At 34.8% G+C, this 18,169-nt stretch overlaps 1 protein-coding gene and 1 pseudogene across 2 annotated transcripts; both read right to left on the bottom strand.

The window, feature by feature from the left end:
- Positions 1-730: 730 nt before the first annotated feature.
- On the bottom strand, positions 731-6,482 carry LOC146907704 (protein RETICULATA, chloroplastic-like). Of its 2 annotated transcripts, XM_085723330.1 has the most exons (8): positions 6,322-6,482; positions 5,166-5,919; positions 4,955-5,053; positions 4,542-4,762; positions 4,338-4,407; positions 4,170-4,249; positions 2,072-2,136; positions 731-1,131 (listed from the first exon to the last, which is right to left on the bottom strand). In XM_085723330.1, exons 2-8 carry the CDS (start codon positions 5,772-5,774, stop codon positions 938-940), a joined length of 1,338 nt encoding a protein of 445 aa, XP_085579456.1. In that variant the 5' UTR covers positions 5,775-5,919; positions 6,322-6,482; the 3' UTR covers positions 731-937. The 2 variants fall into 2 exon arrangements, with proteins under 2 accessions (XP_085579456.1, XP_085579457.1); XM_085723331.1 differs by having other exon boundaries at positions 5,166-6,383.
- An 8,850-nt stretch (positions 6,483-15,332) lies between these two features.
- LOC146907703 (uncharacterized) lies at positions 15,333-17,927 on the bottom strand (annotated as a pseudogene).
- Between the last annotated feature and the right edge of the window lie 242 nt (positions 17,928-18,169).

Raw genomic sequence — 18,169 nt, 5'->3', positions numbered from 1 at the left:
AACTCGTGATAATAGTTTATCATGGACATTGACTATTGGTAGTATGTTTCTCACCATTTTCCCCACATATTACACAAGATCTTCACTAAATAAAATTGGCAATCCATCTCCACTAATTTTTATAGGGTCAATTCTACAGTGTCATAACGCACAACTTAATTTTCATCATTTGATCAATAAATCTCACCATTAAATCAAATGATATATAATGAAATTTATTGTTATAATCATTATTGACAAAGTCGTTTGATACTATTGAATGAAATATGTTTACCATATTTTTTTTACCTCAACTTATCTCTACCCAATCACCTAAAGCTAACAGAGTAGCTGCTAAGTTAAAGCTTTAACTAAGTAGCAAACAATAACCAGAATTGAGTTAAAACCATTTACGAATGCTTAGACATAGGTTATAGCTATCTAAACACGTTAATTGAACCACTGAATTTGTCATACTTTATCTTGTTAATGAGAGAGCTACATGTGTGTACTGCAAATGATTCTTAATACTAAGGCGGTAGGTTACGCCTCAAGTGGTTAATGAATTCTTGAGTTTTAGAGAAAGATAGAGATAAATTGTGCGGGAGAATTCAAGTTTGAATCCTAACTGGAACAATCATTGGTCAGATTTTACGTACCTCTCGGCTGAACTTTGTCATGGTTCTCTTCTCCTGCGAACCATGGTTAAGACAAAAAAAAAAAAAAAAGTAGACTTCATCATTAAGATTAATTACCAAAAGAGGGAACAAATGCTCATCCTCTAATTTATTGCCTAAAACCTTTCTAAACCAATCCATGCACCCTTAATCTTTGGTCATTATAGGTCCATGAACCTGAGGTAGAAATTTATGCTTCAACCTCAAGAAAATTTATGGCTAGAAAATTACATCTACAAGACTACAACACGTTACAAAACAAGATAATTAAAGAAAAGAAACTATTGTACTCCACTCCACCTAGCCCAGTCAACAAACTGCATGCCACCATAAACATTGTTGGCAAAACGCACACCAACTGTGAAAGCGAGAGCAACTGGTGGAACCTGCTTTGCCATTGGCGATGCTTCTACCAAACGTTCCAGTCCATTGATGACCTGGTATCGCGTGTTTGAAGATACCCCAAGGAACACACCTGTACGGATGTTCGGGAAACGTGTCACATGCAAGAATAAAATACATGTCAAGTTGGTCTATAGATCAATAATGCTGAAAAGTGAAAATAGCAGTGATAGAGAAAACAGACAGATCAAGCATGACAAATCTTGGTGATCCATATTGCACATAACTTGTCAGTGTTTCTGTTGTATAGTTAGATTTATATTCTTCAATATGATAACATAACATATTTTCCTTGTTTTGTGCTACAAAGCACTAACACATACACGGACACCGGACACAACACTAACACATAGACACCAGTGATAATTTGAGAAAATAAAAGTGAATAAATGTAATTGAAAGTGCTGGTGTTGGACACCGGACACACATTCAATCTGAAGTGCTAGTACTACATAGGTCGTCGGAGTGATTAGAGACGGAAAAAAGGAAGAGGTTAAACTGATGTTGCCAGAGAACAACATACCAAGTTGTATCTTTAGAATAGAAAACAATAAAAGTCATAAATCAACTGTAAGGGAAAAATAATCTAGTATTATCAACCAACCACCACTCTAATTGAACTACACAGTCTTGATTAAATAGAATAGAAGCTTCTAAACAGAAATAACAAACTAGCTGTTCAAAGAATATAACTAGTGTTCAATAAAATCAGTTCTGGACATTCATAATAAAAAACACATAATAGTTTATAAAAGACAAATTTCAATAACTTAAAAAAAATAAAAAAAAAATAAAAAAAAAAAAACTTTTGGCTGGCATCAATCATCGTATGGTTGTCCAATTTATTCTTTACTGATTAATTCATAGGTATTAAGTTGATATTGGGGTTATAATTGACGACTTTTACAATTTCATAATAGCTGAATAAAAAAAATAAATGGTTGTTGTTTTCTGGCTGGATATAAAAAAGCTAAAAATCATGTAATAATGTTAAAAAATGAACAATTTCATACCCCAAAGAGCAGCACTCTTCAAAAGAGGTGGCACAGGGACGTCGTCCTCTGATGTCTTTATGTTCCTGGTAGCAAAGAAGAGGTGAGATATTAATCACTCTAAAAAATAAGAGTCAATTTACTGCAAATAGTGCAAGTATCATTCAGTATGAACATGGTTTACGCTATTTAACTTTAAACTACTGTCAATACGAAATTTTTAACAACCCCCCGGGATTGGCCTGTTGGTGAAGGCTTGGGACCTATAGCCCTGGGAGTCTGCTCCTCTCTAGGTCTCAGGTTTGAATCCCCCAGGTGACAACAATTCTTGTGTTGGGCTAGTCCATACAGGTCTTTGCTGTGGCTAGTCCATACTGGACAGTAGGATTGGTCCCCAAGATTAGACGGCCATTGGGCCAGATACCGAGTTCCCAAACAAAAAACTGACATGTTTAACGTTATCAGTAAACTATGCTGCCTGTTTAAAATCTGCTCCTAGAACCTATTTATGTCAAGCAAAAAGCTTTAGTTCATATAATGAAGTCACACTATGGCTCTATTTGGATAAACAGCTTAATTAAGAGCTTATCATAAGCTATTGCTATTTACAATAAAAAAAGATAAATAAAGTCAAAGTGTTTTCAAACAAGCTATTAGCTATTTTCATAAGCTATCCAAGAGAGCTTACGAAAATATGCTGAAAACAGGTCAAAGACATTTTATAAGTTGTGTTGTGTCCAAAAGCTCTCCCAAAGAGTCTCACAAGTGCCTATGCCGGTAGATAAGCTCAAATAGTACAATTCAAACATTCCTTGTTTATTGTTTTTGTATAGAGCTTTATATGAAAAGTGGGTCAAATTGACACTTATATCAATCAGGTCTTACGCGCAAATGCCTTGAATACTCTCAGTGTGTATATATATATATATATATATATATATATATATATATATATATATATATATATATATATATATATAGGGGGCATATCAAGTGAGAATGGTTTTTATATGTGAGAATGGTAAGAACAATTATCAGCCATCAGATTAAAAATCAAGGGTTCCGATTTAAACATCAACTAAACACACTAGCACACCACATAACTCTCTCGCCTTCCTCTTCCTCTTTTCAGATTTGTCATCCATCGTTGAACCACCTCCGCCGCCGACAGATCTGTCACCCATCGCTGAACCCACCTCCGCCGCCGGTAGTCACCGCCCACGAAATTGGTGTGTCTTCTCTCACTCTCACTCTCGTCGACTCTCTCTCATGTCTCATTATCTCTCTCTCCGACCCTCGTTGTCATCGTCGTCTCTCTCTCACTCGAGATCTAGAGCCGCTGACAGAAACGGCTACAGGCATCGATGCAAACAAGGGAGATTAGATCTGTCAATGAATCACGGTTCATAGGCTTTGTGGTTGAAAAATTACTTAAGAATTTTTTAATAGAATCGATAAATAAAGAGAAGAAAGTGAGTAAGTGAGTTATTCTTCAAGATAAAAATCATGTAGGTGGTGTTATGATAGTGATTTAACGGAAGCACATGGATGTTAGTAGGTTGAAGAAGATGAATGGGTGAATTGTTTCATGAGGGAGAAACACGTGAGTGTTTTGAAATAGGTTTTAATCTTGACCATTGATTTAAATCCAAAGGCTGATAATTGTTCTTACCATTCTCACATATAAAAATCATTCTCACTTGATATGCCCCCTATATATATATATATATATATATATATATATATATATATATATATATATATATATATATATATATATATATCAGCGGAATCGTTATTATATTAGAAGATTCGCATGGCCAATTGTCAGATGAGGGGTGCTAGGAACGCTTTAACACCTGCTCTCCAATAGGATTAAACCCATGTGGGTCTCACCACTTTATGTGGGACTCATTTCCAAACTGTTCAACCCACATTGATTTTTCCAATAAGAGAGTGAGCATTAGAGAGTTATCCCAGCACTCCTGATTGTCAGATATATGATTGGAAAGGGAAAAAAAATCAGCATCAGAGGGAACAATGCAGAGTGTCTGAACATGGAAAACACATTGTAAATCGTGCAAACTATGTAATGACAACGGTAGACAAGAAACCATACCGCTTTGCAGTCATGATCATGTTTGCAATGCCTTGGCCTATAATACCACATCCAAATCCAACACCTGCATACATTATACCCTGGAAATAGAAATGTCCATTCAAATGAAACACTCATTGAAACCTCTCATAATTGAATTGACCAAATAAATAATCTTGCACTCATTACCTTGAAGAAGTATGTTCCAAGTCTCTGCTGCACAGAAAATCTACACCCTGGCCTTTCAGCTTCAAATACACTGCATAAAGTGAGCAAAAAGAAAATTAGTGAAAATCTTTTTCAGTCATTATAGTTGGACAATCGTTACATATCTATATACATGTACATAAGAAACAAAAACAAGGCCTTTTTAATGTCATGATGAGTAGTAACCTGCTAGGTAAAGCTGCATAAGCTTTCTGCATATTACCAAGGAATCCCTTAGATATTGATGGTTTTCCAATTCGAGCATAAGGTGCCAACATTCCAACCAAAGCAACATTAACAACCGTCCCAACAAGAAGATCTGCAACATACAACTCGAATTCATTCCAAAAGTCTTTGCCTCTCTTTTGATATTCAGCAACAGTGGCACAACAAGAATCAATTACGATCTGCGTATCATGAGTTAAATCGGATTACTTAAGATAGAGAAGGCTAATATATGATCATTTTAAACAGAGAGCACTTAGTGTTTTATGTTACAGAACGGTCAAAGAATTGGATCACTTACGATACTGCAGTACTACCATTGAAAATTATACAAACATAAAAATTCAGATTACAATAAAACAATCTCAACAGACCTCTGAGCCAATTTTGAAAAGAAATGCTGGATCAGCCAGCATTCGATTGCGAAGCATAGAACATGATCTCATGGCAAATCCTAAAGGCCAAAAAGATCCCTGCAATTGAGAATATCATAAACAACAACGTTAAACTCCTAGGTAATGATCATCTTGTTTTGCACAGTAGCATGCATTTTCCAATAGCATACATGGACATCTCAAAACTAACCTCTAAATCCAAATATCTAAGAAGAAGCAACTTCGGGATTCCCACAGTCTTAGCAGCCTCCAACATATCAAAAGGAAGGGTAACACCACGTGCCTCCGTCTCTCTCAATACCTCATCGTATTTTAGCATTGGCCCAAATTCCCCCTCTTCTTTGTCGTCGTCATCATCACCACCGCCACCGCCACCATCTCCCGCTCCGCCACTTCCAAAGCTTCCATTACCACCACAACCATCAAACACAACACCATTATCATCATTTCCAACACTCTTGGAATCCGACTCACTATCCAAAATTTTCTGTTCCTTTCCCACAACACTATCACCTCCCCCTTCCGATAATTCTATCGTACTTACAGCAGGCTGCGACTCAGTCGGTGGCTGCGACATACACATTGTCAAAAACGTTTGTTTCTTTTGTATAGACAAATATGATCCACCACCGCACTTGTTCACACAAATTGCTGGAAATGCAGCCTCATTCAACAACATCGCACTCCTGAAACTCAAACTACTAAAACTTGAATATTGATTTACATTCTTCCCCAAACCAGCTTCTTTCCCGACACTTACAACTCGAGCAACCCCGAAATTCGATGAACAACCAGCCATTTTCCTACAAAAATTCTAACTTTTCTACCACAAAACTACCCCAGAAAAAAAAATCACCAATTCTTAATAAATAACTACTGCAAAAGCATCTATCACCAGCTCAACAATACAGAGAAACCAAAACAGATCACACCTCAAATCCAATCTGCAAAAGACAAGGAATCAATTATCAAATAAAAAACAATCATTGAATTAAACAAATGTTAATGCATGCTTCTGGGAATAATGTGAAAATCAACTAAAATTATAAAAAATTGATTTTTATTTTTGAAATGAAAGTAAAACAGCTCAGGAAATGAAAGTAAGATATAAAATGAAAAAGGGTATCAAGAAAAAGGGTTTAATCAAGGAATCAATTATCAAATAAAAAAAAACAATCATTGAATCAAACAAATGCATATTTTGTGAATGAATTGAAAATAAACTAAAATCATCAAAAATGGGTTTTTTTTTTTAATTAATGAAAGTAAGGTAGAAAATGTAAAAGGGTATGTAGAAAATGGTTTAATTAAAGGAAAGAGAAGAAAAAGGGTAAGAAGAAGTGTACCTTAATTGAGACAAAATGAATGACACAACACAATAGTGGCAGTGGGGAAGATGCGGCGAAGTGAGTGTACCCAAGCAATTTGGGTTTATATATGGTTTTGGAGATGGAAAATTCATGCCATTTTCTGGAGCAAATAATTGACACCTAGCATAGCACAACACAATAGAATATTTTATCGTATCTATCTATTTATATTTCGTGTGTGTGGGTCGCGTGGGATATTTATTAAGATTGTGGGTACAAAATAATGAAGTAATAGACCAATTTATTGACAAGGGTCATGTTAACCGGTGCTCTCGGGACACTGGTTAAGGATGCCAAAAAAAGTAATTATTACCATAAAAAGAAACATTTTTTACTTTTTTTAGTATTAATTACACAGTTTTCAATGCAATAACTACTAGATAATTTCTGTTTTTAGCATCCTTAACCAGTGTCTCGGGAGCACCGGTTAGCATTTCCCTATTACATTCCCCTTTTAACAAATACATTTTTCTTTAGGTACATTAGTTACTTCCTTCGATCTCTATGAGAAATTTTATATTTAAGGTTCATTTAATAAACGATATATTTAGTGAATATTATAAATTAGATACATCTTTTATTTTTATTTTTTTGTCAAGAGATACATCGTTTAATGAATGAAATTAAAATTGATTTTTTTTCTTATGCTAAAAGGGTCTTCGTGAAAAGACGGGGGGTGGGGGGGCAAATTATTATAGTTTTATGTTGGTAAGTTTCTATTTTCCAACCCTTTTGTAGGTTTAAGACTCAGTTAACAATGAAGCAAGGAATTTGAGCATAAGGACATCCGTTAGGCGAGCAAAGTCAGATAATTCTAGGGGTTTATGGGCAAAATTATTCATTGGGCGAGCTGAAGGCGAGGAGTTCTAGGGAGAAAGGCTAAAGTTGACTCGTTGAGAGAGCAAACACTTCGCCCAACGAAATAAGGCAATTTATTGACTTTTCAAAGACCATGTGGTTTTTCCCTCCATCTGAAGAAAGCTCGATTCACTGAGCAAGCATAAATTCGCCCAGTGAACCTGTACACTTCTAACTAATATAAATACATGTGTAATCAGAATTTTTTATAGATTTAAGATCATTGGTATCGTTTAGAAAGAGAAACGGGGAGAGAAGCATCATTTCATCATTGGAAACTATTGGAAGCTTGGATTCAAGCTTTTGCATGTTCCTCCTTTAATTTTCTTCTCTTTAGTAGTTACTTCATATATGTGTAACTAATCTCTCTTTATGTTCGTGAATAAATTTAGTTAGTTAGGATTTCATTGTATTACTATTGATTTGGTTTGTTGTATACAATCTCTTATTCAATATAATTTTCGGTTTAATTCTATACTTAGTGCTTTTTCCGACGTGTTGTCTGAAAATTATTATTTGATTTAGAAAGTGCAAGACATCGTCCTTTTATCTAAAGGTTATGTATTAAATCATGGGTAGATACTAATGTTTATACATAGGGTTAGGTTTGCATTCATATAGACTATTCGGCCATATGTCATCTAATCAATCAACTATTTTGCTCAACATCAGAAATTAATTGATACAACAAATTTCATGTCGTTAGGCAAACATGTCTACATACGATGAGAGATAGACGGAGTTATATTTGAACATTTGGTCATTTGGTCCCTTAATTAATTTTTTTATTTTGGTCTCATAACTTTTAAATTGTTCATTTTGGTCCTACAAATCTGATTCCGTCAATCAATTTGGTCCCTTTCAGTTAACTTTAACCACAAATGTATCAGGTAGGGCAAAATTGTTTGTTGTCGATCGTAGACCTTATTAATTTTTTAATTTCATCCCTTTAATATATTTTTCAAAAAGGGGACGGTTAGATTATAGAGATCTATTGCATCTATAATTAACCATTAACAATTCTTTTTTTTTTCCTTCCTTTTCTTCATCTTCTTCCTTCCATTTCTTCATCATCTTCAACATACACCTTCATCCTAAACCCCGGAAAAAAAATTCAAACAACCATGGTGTCAATTTGCATCCATCAATCAACAACGGTTCTTCAATTCCACAGACACATAATCACATAACTTCTAGAAGACACCAATGACAATCTTGCAATTCTCTCCTGCGGTCTCTCCCTATCAAAACTCATCTCCTCTCTTCTCCTTCTCCACTATTCTTCACAAGGCAGACTTCTCATTCTCTCTCCTTCTCCCACTCTCAAATCCAAAATCAATTTCCATCTCAAAACCCTAAACCCCTAAATCCCCATGGAAATCACCTTCGATCCCGCTGTTAACCACTGTCACTCTCTCTACTCCTCCGACCACGTTTGTTTCATCACTCCTCGAGTCTTCATCGTCGATCTGTTAACAAACAAACTCCTTATTAACAGGCATTGTTGGATTTATTAATAACATGTATAGTTGTTTGTCCTTCGCGATTTCTCTCTATACTTCTTCTTTAGGATCTAGGATTACTTGAGCTTGCAAATTCTTCTTCCGCTTGACTTTCAAAGTAAAGCCTCACAAGTTCTTCATCCATGTCGACATTTCATATAATCCATGAAAATTTTTACAATATAGGAAGGACTGCAAGGATCCACGTGAAGAGAAGTTTAATATTGAGTGAACAGAGAGATGGGAGTAGGAAAGATTTAATTATAATTTTTAGAGATTAAAATAAATGATTTTTAACTAGTTCATTTATAACCTCAATGTCTTTGAGAAAAAAACATTTTACTTTTTAATAATATAAAAATTTGATTTTAAACAAACACTCTTTTGATGAAAGGATTATTAAAAAAGAAATCCTAACATTTAAAATGAGAAAAGTTTTTCTTTTATGAAAATAATCTAAAAAAGAGAAAAAATCTTATATATATATATATATATATATATATATAGGGGATGTATCAAATGAGAGGAGTCTTTATAGTGAGAGGATGAGAGGATTGAATAGTGGTCATTGGATTCATGCAAAGGGCTGAGATTAAATCAAATCATTCATGAAGAAGTGCACGTGATATCATTGAATGACTATGTTTCTTCTGAACCTTCCACCACGTTGTTTTACTCTCGCGCGCCGGCATAACCTTCCATCCATGAAGGTGTCTTTTAGCAATCCACACCTCAAGGAGTCATTTTCACTTTTTAGTTATAACTTTGCTAAAAGACACCTTCATAAAAATTAGTTGGTGTCTTTTAACAAATGCTCATAGAATAACTTGATAAAAGACACTTTCATAAAATGTGTCTTCTAGCAAAACCATATATATATAGATATATATATATATATATCAAAGAAGTGAATTTTTTTTCAACGGACTATGTATGTCTGGGTGGTGTAGTCTCACACACTAGAGGTCCCTGGTTCGAACCCGGGATCAGACATTGCATTCTTTTTTTATCTCCCTATTTTACCCTTTTCCTCAACAAAAAGTCATAACAAAATTGCTACACTTTCTCTCCTCTTTCCTTACCATAATTTTTATCTTTGCAATGTTGTGCCATGTGTTCATATAAGTGACACAAAACTTCGCCTTTGTGATTGGAGAGAAAATGGGGTATGGAACTTCAATAACTCTATACTCAACTTCCTTCTGTTTACGTAGATTGTAGTTGTAGTATTACCATCGATAATGACACCCGTGATAAACTCACGTGAAGTGGCTCTCCCAATGGTATTTATCCAGTAAGTCATGGATTTAAGTGTTTGGATAGGGATTCAACGCATAATTCGGCACCAACAACATGTTGGAATTGGATTTAGTGGCTACTAGTTGCTATATGCGGTGCGACTGTTAAGAGTAATATGCATACTCCTTATAATTTCCCTAACGCAATACCTATATGGAAATATTTTCGTCATGGTTATCCTAACAAATTTTACATGTATGATTTTCATATTTAGTTTAATCATTATGCCTCTATTGAGTTTTGTACTATGTTCATAATAACCAGTTTTGAGATTTGGTGAAGTAGAAATAATGGGCTTTTTTTAGCATGTAAAGAAATACACTTAGATTTCATTGAATAATATATGGTCATATCATTCCACCATGGTCCAAGCTCTTAAGGTCCCATTAATAAGAAACATATGACTTATCATGTTCACTGACACCCCCTTCCTGGAGGCATTATTAAAGAGAATGTGGATGCTTTTTCTTTTGGCAATCTTGGTAAAGCAGATTTTGGCGCTCTTTTGAGAAACGATATGTAAATTTGGAGCTAGGGTTTTTCAGGATCTTGTGGGAGAGCTTCAGATTTATTGGCTGCATTTTGAGCTATTTGGAGAGGTCTTCAATTGGCTTGGGACTTTGGTTATAAGGCTATCATCATGGAATTTGACTCTCAGACAACATATGATATGATCTATTACCAATACTAAGCAGAATGAATTTCACTATCATGGAACTTCGTTTTCTCTCGTCAAGATGCTCTCTTCCCTTTCATGTGTGGTCTCCTTTAACCATACTTTGCGAGAGAGAAAAAAAAGTGCTAATTGATTGTCTAAGTTTGGTGCTACTAATATCGATTGCTTGTTTGTGGATTTCTCATACTTCTTAATCGAATATCATCCTGCTTGCATATACCTTCAGTGTGTGTAGGTATAAAAGTTCTTTGGCCGAGGTCATACTTCCATGAGAAAATATTCATACTATCAAAACAGACTTAAGCACAACATTTGAGTCCTTTAGGATCTAAGACTAAAATATGTAATAATCGAGTTCGTTTGGCTTTAGCACTAAACCATCAATATTAAGTTAAAAATGCAAACCATAAAGTTATCATACACGAGATAACACTGTAACAAGAACATAAACATGCAACATTGAATTGGGGAATTTTAATAGCGATCTAGAGCCTCGCTAAAGAATCCAACACAAAAGCTACCCATATATTACTCAGGTTTGCAACTCAAATCATGAAAAGAAAAAAAAAAGTGTTACTTAGCGAATTTAACGTGATTTAGATCATCATGAACACAAAACAAACATAGAGAACAACACCAATCACAAGTTTTACGATTATAACCTAAATCTAATCGTCAATCAAAATTGGTATCCTCCATAATACATAACTTATACATACAAGAATCATCAATTAACCAATGCATGTACAATTTTTCCTTTATCCATTGTTAATTTACTTAAACCTTGGATCTTACACTTAATGTCATGAAACACTAAATCAAAACTAAAAACATATATGTACGAGGAAACATCATTAACAATACTTAATAAAGTTCTAATACTTAAGAAGTCTTTGAAACATCAATAATAATATCAATTACATCCTCGCAAATGACATATTGTTATTTGCTTCAAACTTAAGTCAATGCAAGATTCTATTCTCCAAATCTCGCACGGAAACAAACATGCCCGAACATACCTTTATGTTTATACATCATAAGTTGACTTCATCTAATGTCAATCCGAATAATTTGTAATTTAATCCAAGCCATGGAGTTTGTCCATCACTTCACGGATAGATGTTGTAGTTATAAATAAAAGAAAAGAAATGAGTGATGTTGATAATAACCTTATGGTGGCAACAAGTTAGAGATGTAGAGAAGATAAAACCAAAGAGAAAAAAAAATCTTATACGGCGATAAAACATAGAGACAATGAGTTACAAGATTCTTGAATGAGGTTAGATAAGAAAATGCACGTGCTACAAATAAAGAAGATATGAAGCCAAAAGTGTAAAACAAAATATGATCAAATTGGTTTGATGTATATGAATTGGTTATACCGCAAAAATATTCCTTGACGTTCAATTTGTAGACATTTCTTCACACATACATAATAGGGAATTCCTCTTAGTAGATGTACATGAAATGATTCAATGATTCAGTATTGATAATATAGTGAACTATGTGAAAATTAAGATCCCACATTTATTGTGACAAATGAAAAATTTAAAGTTTTGTCTAAATATATTTAATTCAAGTCAATTTACACCTTATATATTCATTCTTATAGGAAGTATGACAACTAAAGTTCATAATTTGAGGGTAAGACAACTTTCACCTCATCATTCAAAAGGAGGAAGCACACATACACTAAAAAATCATTTTAAACAAGAAAAAGAAACTCGCTTTTACTTAGCTAGTAGTATTATCATTACATGAGGTTTTTTTAGTTAAATAGTCGAGTGGTCACCCCTTAAGATGAATAAGTAAAAGAGAAAACTTATATGCGGTGCCTTATATGTTGATGGTACTGTTCCCTATCATAAATTAACACGTGGCATGTACATTATTATTTTAATTGTCATCCATGTTTCTCGACTGGTTTTTATCTGCTTAAGTTAGTGTTTGTTTGTCTTACTCATTCAAAATCCAATTAATGGCATCCTTAATGTTCTAATGAATGGTTTAAATTCAAAGTGTTGAAATTTTACTCCACTATTTCACTTGTATACAACTAGTGTCGTGCCCGTGCGACGCACGGGTAGGGAACCGTCAACATTTAACTAAACGTCGTCCACATCCCACACCACGCATAATCACATAATTATATACATAGTTCCAATCGACAACGGACAAACACCGATAGACGACTAATGATTCGTGACACTTTATTTTCGACGTAAAAAAAAATTATCGGACTCCTTTCCTCCAAACCATTTAGATCAATATTTACATACTCGCTCCATTCCTTTTTAAATGTTTTTTACCGTGATTATTCATCACTATTTAACTTTAGTTTTGTTATTCTAAGGGTATAGTTAGTCATTTAACTTTAGTTTTGTTATTCTAAGGGTATAATTAGTCAATTACACCCTTATTTTGTACAATTACTCTTATATTATTCAATAAAACTAACTAATGTTATATATTTGAAAAACAAAAGTTTATGTTTTTAAATAAAGTTTGCGTGTTTGTTCTAAAAAAAAATGTCTCTTGTCATCTTAAAGCCAAAACAAATTTTTGTTACCTATGATAATGGTTTGGTGGAAAGTTTAGATTTTAAAAATAAGATGCGTAAATGAATTGGAAGAAAAAAGTTAATTCTTTCTCATCTTTTTACTAAAGTGAAGTTGGAATAACTTTGATACATACTTAAAAATAAAAAAAATTAAATGCACAATATTAAGAGAATTGAAATTTTTTGTCTTGAAATAATGATAAAGCGCACAGAAAAAAGGAAGAGAGATTCGTTGGAGAAAGAGAGTAGTAACTGACAATTGTCTATCACATATTAAATCGATCAGAAGGATAAAGATTGTGCAAAAAAAATGATTAGTAAATTAAAATGATGTGATAATAGGAAGAAAAAAATGTCTGTAAACACACTTCACTATCTTATGTTAAAACTCAAAACGACACTTTAAAAGAAACAGAGGGCGTATTAAGTACTACGACGAACGAAATGTCACACAGTGCAGTACATAGGTACCACAAATAACACAACTGACAGAACAATATTTTCCTCAGATTTTGCACCACTTATTTGGGAATACTATGCCAATGGAACAACACAACTTTAACACCTAAATTGGAGATTTTTGTCATTGCAATTCATCTCAGTTGCCAACAGCTAGTAAAGCAAATAACAGCAAAAGCAGAAAGCAAAATCCCTGCCAAACTACACCTAAAGCTGCTACAATTTTGACCAAGGACCATAACATACACTATGATTTATAGGAAAACAACATCCCCTTGTGAAGCAACAACATCAATAATATAACTATGCACACTACAATCTATAAAAAAGATTATCCTCCCCACACATTCTTCACTCCAATCATAAACAATTTCTTCACAGTCCAAGAAATGGATAAGTTTTTCCTCATTTGCATTACTTTATTTGTATTTATCTTCTTCCTGATTACCACTATGACTGTCGAAGAAGTGGGCGCAGATACCTTAGGAATTATCATGGCCTGCATCTTACCACTGTTAGGCCTTGCATGGATCGTTTATATTTGTTTCGAAAGAGACATGTAGTAGCTTGTGCCTGTTCTTGTGTACTTCTAGCAACTAAATAAGGTAATTATGTCATGTTTGGGATTCAAAACTGTTCGTTTTCTTCAATGTGGGATGCTGATTTTGATCTCATGTCTCATGCTTCATCGTAAGACAAAGCACAAGATCAAATCAAAGCCAACATACTATCCAAGTAGCTGTATTCAACTATGTTCATTAGATCTCTAAGTTAAACCCTCCACCTATATTGTAATAGTGTCTATCACTTCAGTTAAAATAGGACCTCACGTCATTTTGTTTCAATTATTGATCAGTAGTATTAACTATGTTTTAGCTGGAATACTTCGACATTACCTTATTATAATATAATGCAATTTGACACCCTCATTTTCCAATTTTGTGGTAAGATATAATTCAATAACTATTGGTGCTTGAACCTAATGTTACCAACCAAATAGACCATATAACCCTTATATTTAATGAGGTGTTCAACCATGGATATAGGGCAATTCAAAGATTTTCATAGTACTCGGATTTTGAATATATGGAAGGATATCAAGAAAGGATGCATACACAGGTCAGAAACTCTTAGCCTAATAATTTTCCAATAACTTCACGATTACACTATAATTAATAAATAATTGCAACTACAATAGTAAATTAAAAATTGCCGAAAAAATAGCAAATTAATATCAACATTGACAACAAATTAGCTGGATTTCCCTGGAATAAAAAACACAAGTCATATATGCACATCAGCATGTAACAACACTTAATAATTAACTTACATCCCAATAGACAAATAGGTAACACTTGGCAAACTACAAGGACATCACTTATTCAGTGAAAAAATCCGATAGATAAGGCGTCCAAGACTACATAATAATGATCAACTTAAAGAGCCTGTCCCAAAACTTTATTCGTAATTTATTACACTCTACCACATTGTGTTGTCTTCACCACTTCTACCATCGTGCATAACGTTTGAGCCGTAACCAAGACACCGCACAACATCCCAAACCACATATAGGTAACACGATAACAACCTCCAAACAAAGGACTTGATCACAAACAGTCCCCACCCCAAAACTCTATATCCTTCGAAAAACTTCCTCGTACACCACATTTATAGTAGAAGTTGACGGTTGTCCATCATCACCAAGCGCTAATATCTTCAACCCCTGTTTACTTTTAACGCGAGATACTGCCACATACAATTGTCCATGAGTAAACACAGGTCTAGAAAGATAGATACCCACATGCGACAATGTCTGACCTTGACTCTTGTTGATAGTCATCGCAAAACATAGGTACAGTGGAAACTGCCTCCTTTGAAAAGTAATTGACACATTAGCATCCAATGGAATTAAATTCATCCTAATAATGTATACCCTTTCATTACTATGAGAACCGTTGACAACCTGCGCACCAATGACATTTTTTCTCAAAGATACAACAGTCAATCGTGTACCATTGCATAGTCCAGATGCAACATCGATGTTCCTAAGAAACATCACAGGAACACCCACTTTTAAAACTAACATGTGGTTAGACATACCAGAACACTTGATGTCATTCAGAAATTCTGTCGTAATCCATCGACGATCAATACCCACATCATCATCATCATCACACTTGCATACAGTATCACAACTCAAGTACTCCCTCTCCTCGGCTGGCATAAGATCAATAACATAGTCATTCACCTTCTCAACTATCTCAAGGGTAGGTGCCAAAATAGCCCGATCTTGGAAAAATATCGGATCTTGCATACTTTCAATCACATTAGGGTAAGTCGAACCGACAATATCTGCTAGATGATTTCCAGAACTTCTGACGTACAAATCATCGGGGATCTCAATCAAAGCCTCGCCGTCCTTCACCTCTCCCAACTTACCATCACCAATATCCAGAATCCACTTTGAAAACTCTCTCAATGAAAAATCTTCGTTATCATTTGAAGAATTTTGCAAACGCATATTTTTTCTTAGCTTTAAAACCTTACATCCTCGCCATAACAAAGATGAGTTAATAGTAGCATGAACAACATCTGCACGACCACCCTTCGGAACAACGGGAAGAATCTGGCGAAAGTCTCCACAAAACACTATAGTTTTACCTCCAAACGGTAAATTAAATGAACATTTATCAAACTTGTTCATGATATCACGCATGGTCCTATCAAAAGCCTCAAACGCCATCCTATTGATAATTGGAGCCTCGTCTCAAATAATCAAACTCGTCACAACCAACAGCTCAGCTTTTTTGCTTTCCCTATCAATCCTACAACATGATTCCTCAACCAAAACCAACGGAATTCCAAACTGAGAATGAGCAGTCCGACCACCAGGTAGAACCAAAGAGGCAATTCCACTTGAAGCAACATTCAACACAACCTTACCTTCAGATCGAATGCGAAACGAAAGAGTATTCCATAAATATTTCTTGTCAGTACCACCAAAGCCATCAACAAAAAACATACCTCCGACATTCTTTTCAACAGCATTTACAATGCGATGATATGCAGCCAATTGATCCTCATTCAAATTAACATACAAATCATTGTGCTTTGAGAGCATCTCAGACACTTCGTACGATAATTCGTTAGCCAACAATATGTTATTAAATGGCACGATATCAGGAGACACAATCTTAGGCATGCAGTCAAAATCTTCAAGTGATTTACCATTCAAGCGTAAAAACTTATCAATCTCAACCAAGCAAAGCTGCTTCAAATCATCATTACAAATAACCAAATCTGTGAAAGGTATCATAAAACAACGCACCAAATTGTTTAGTAAATATATCATCACATACTTAAAAATCATTAACATCAATTTTTTTAACATATGTACTCAACAACTCTAACTTGGATTATTAAGCAAACGTCGTCGATTGAACAAAATTCCATCAGCCAACGTTTCCCAGGTCTTGTCCCAAACATTCAACGGATCACTAAGGGAAGATCCCACCAACAATTTAGCGAAAGTTTTTCGAACGTAAGACCTAGAGCAAAGAAGAGCTATTTCGTTAATAGCGTCAATGAACTCCCTATCATCAGCCAACAACCCCAAAGCGCCACATGTCTCGCGGTAAGTATTGAACACATGCCCATCAACAGTCCTGATATCCTCAAAGCTCGTGCAACCAACCCGAACATTCAACAATAGCCTCATGTAGTACAACTCACGGGTGCTAGGTGGGACAAAAGTTAACCTTCCAACAGACTGACCCTTCTTACGTGGACGTCACACCCTGTTGTTTGAATCATATACGAACTTCGTTGAAAATTGAGTATAGGTTAGACCCCTCCCAGAAACATATCACATGTTGGCTTCCATCCATGCCAGAAACATTGTATTTCTATTCTTGTTCCTTTACAACACCCTTCCTAGATTAGAGTTCTCTTTGAAAATAACCCTCTGCTCACCCGCAAGATGGAATGTCAAACGTTGCACTAGAGGCCACCTCTTATGAATATCAAACTTGAACATTCTCCACACCGACTCACACGGGGATATATAACGACAATCGTAATATTGTTGGATCTCATCAACACACTCCTCATCATTTACCTCCAAAGTAGCGGTGACCCTATCAACACCCTTGGTTATGTACTTAAAAAGATACTTAAAGCAATTCGACCTATTACAATACTCAATGTTAACATGAGCATTATACTTCATTATAAGGGTAGGGTTATACGGCACAACACTACGATTATCGAGCTCCACATCCTTCTTTACAACTTTGAAACCAAGGTCTCTACGACGATACACGGGATATCCCCTCTCATCAAAAGTAGTTCGGGAAACAAATTTTTTGGGATAAAACTTCGTGTAACACCCTATTTCTATTAAGCGGTAAAACGCGCAAATACATCAGAAATATTCTAGAAATAAATGCTACGTCTCAAAACAAACCAAAA

The sequence above is a fragment of the Medicago sativa genome, chromosome 7 (assembly GCF_051527215.1).
Source record: "Medicago sativa cultivar Bolivia chromosome 7, Bolivia_mono, whole genome shotgun sequence".
Lineage (NCBI taxonomy): Eukaryota > Viridiplantae > Streptophyta > Magnoliopsida > Fabales > Fabaceae > Medicago > Medicago sativa.
This window is presented reverse-complemented; position numbering and strand designations above follow the sequence as displayed.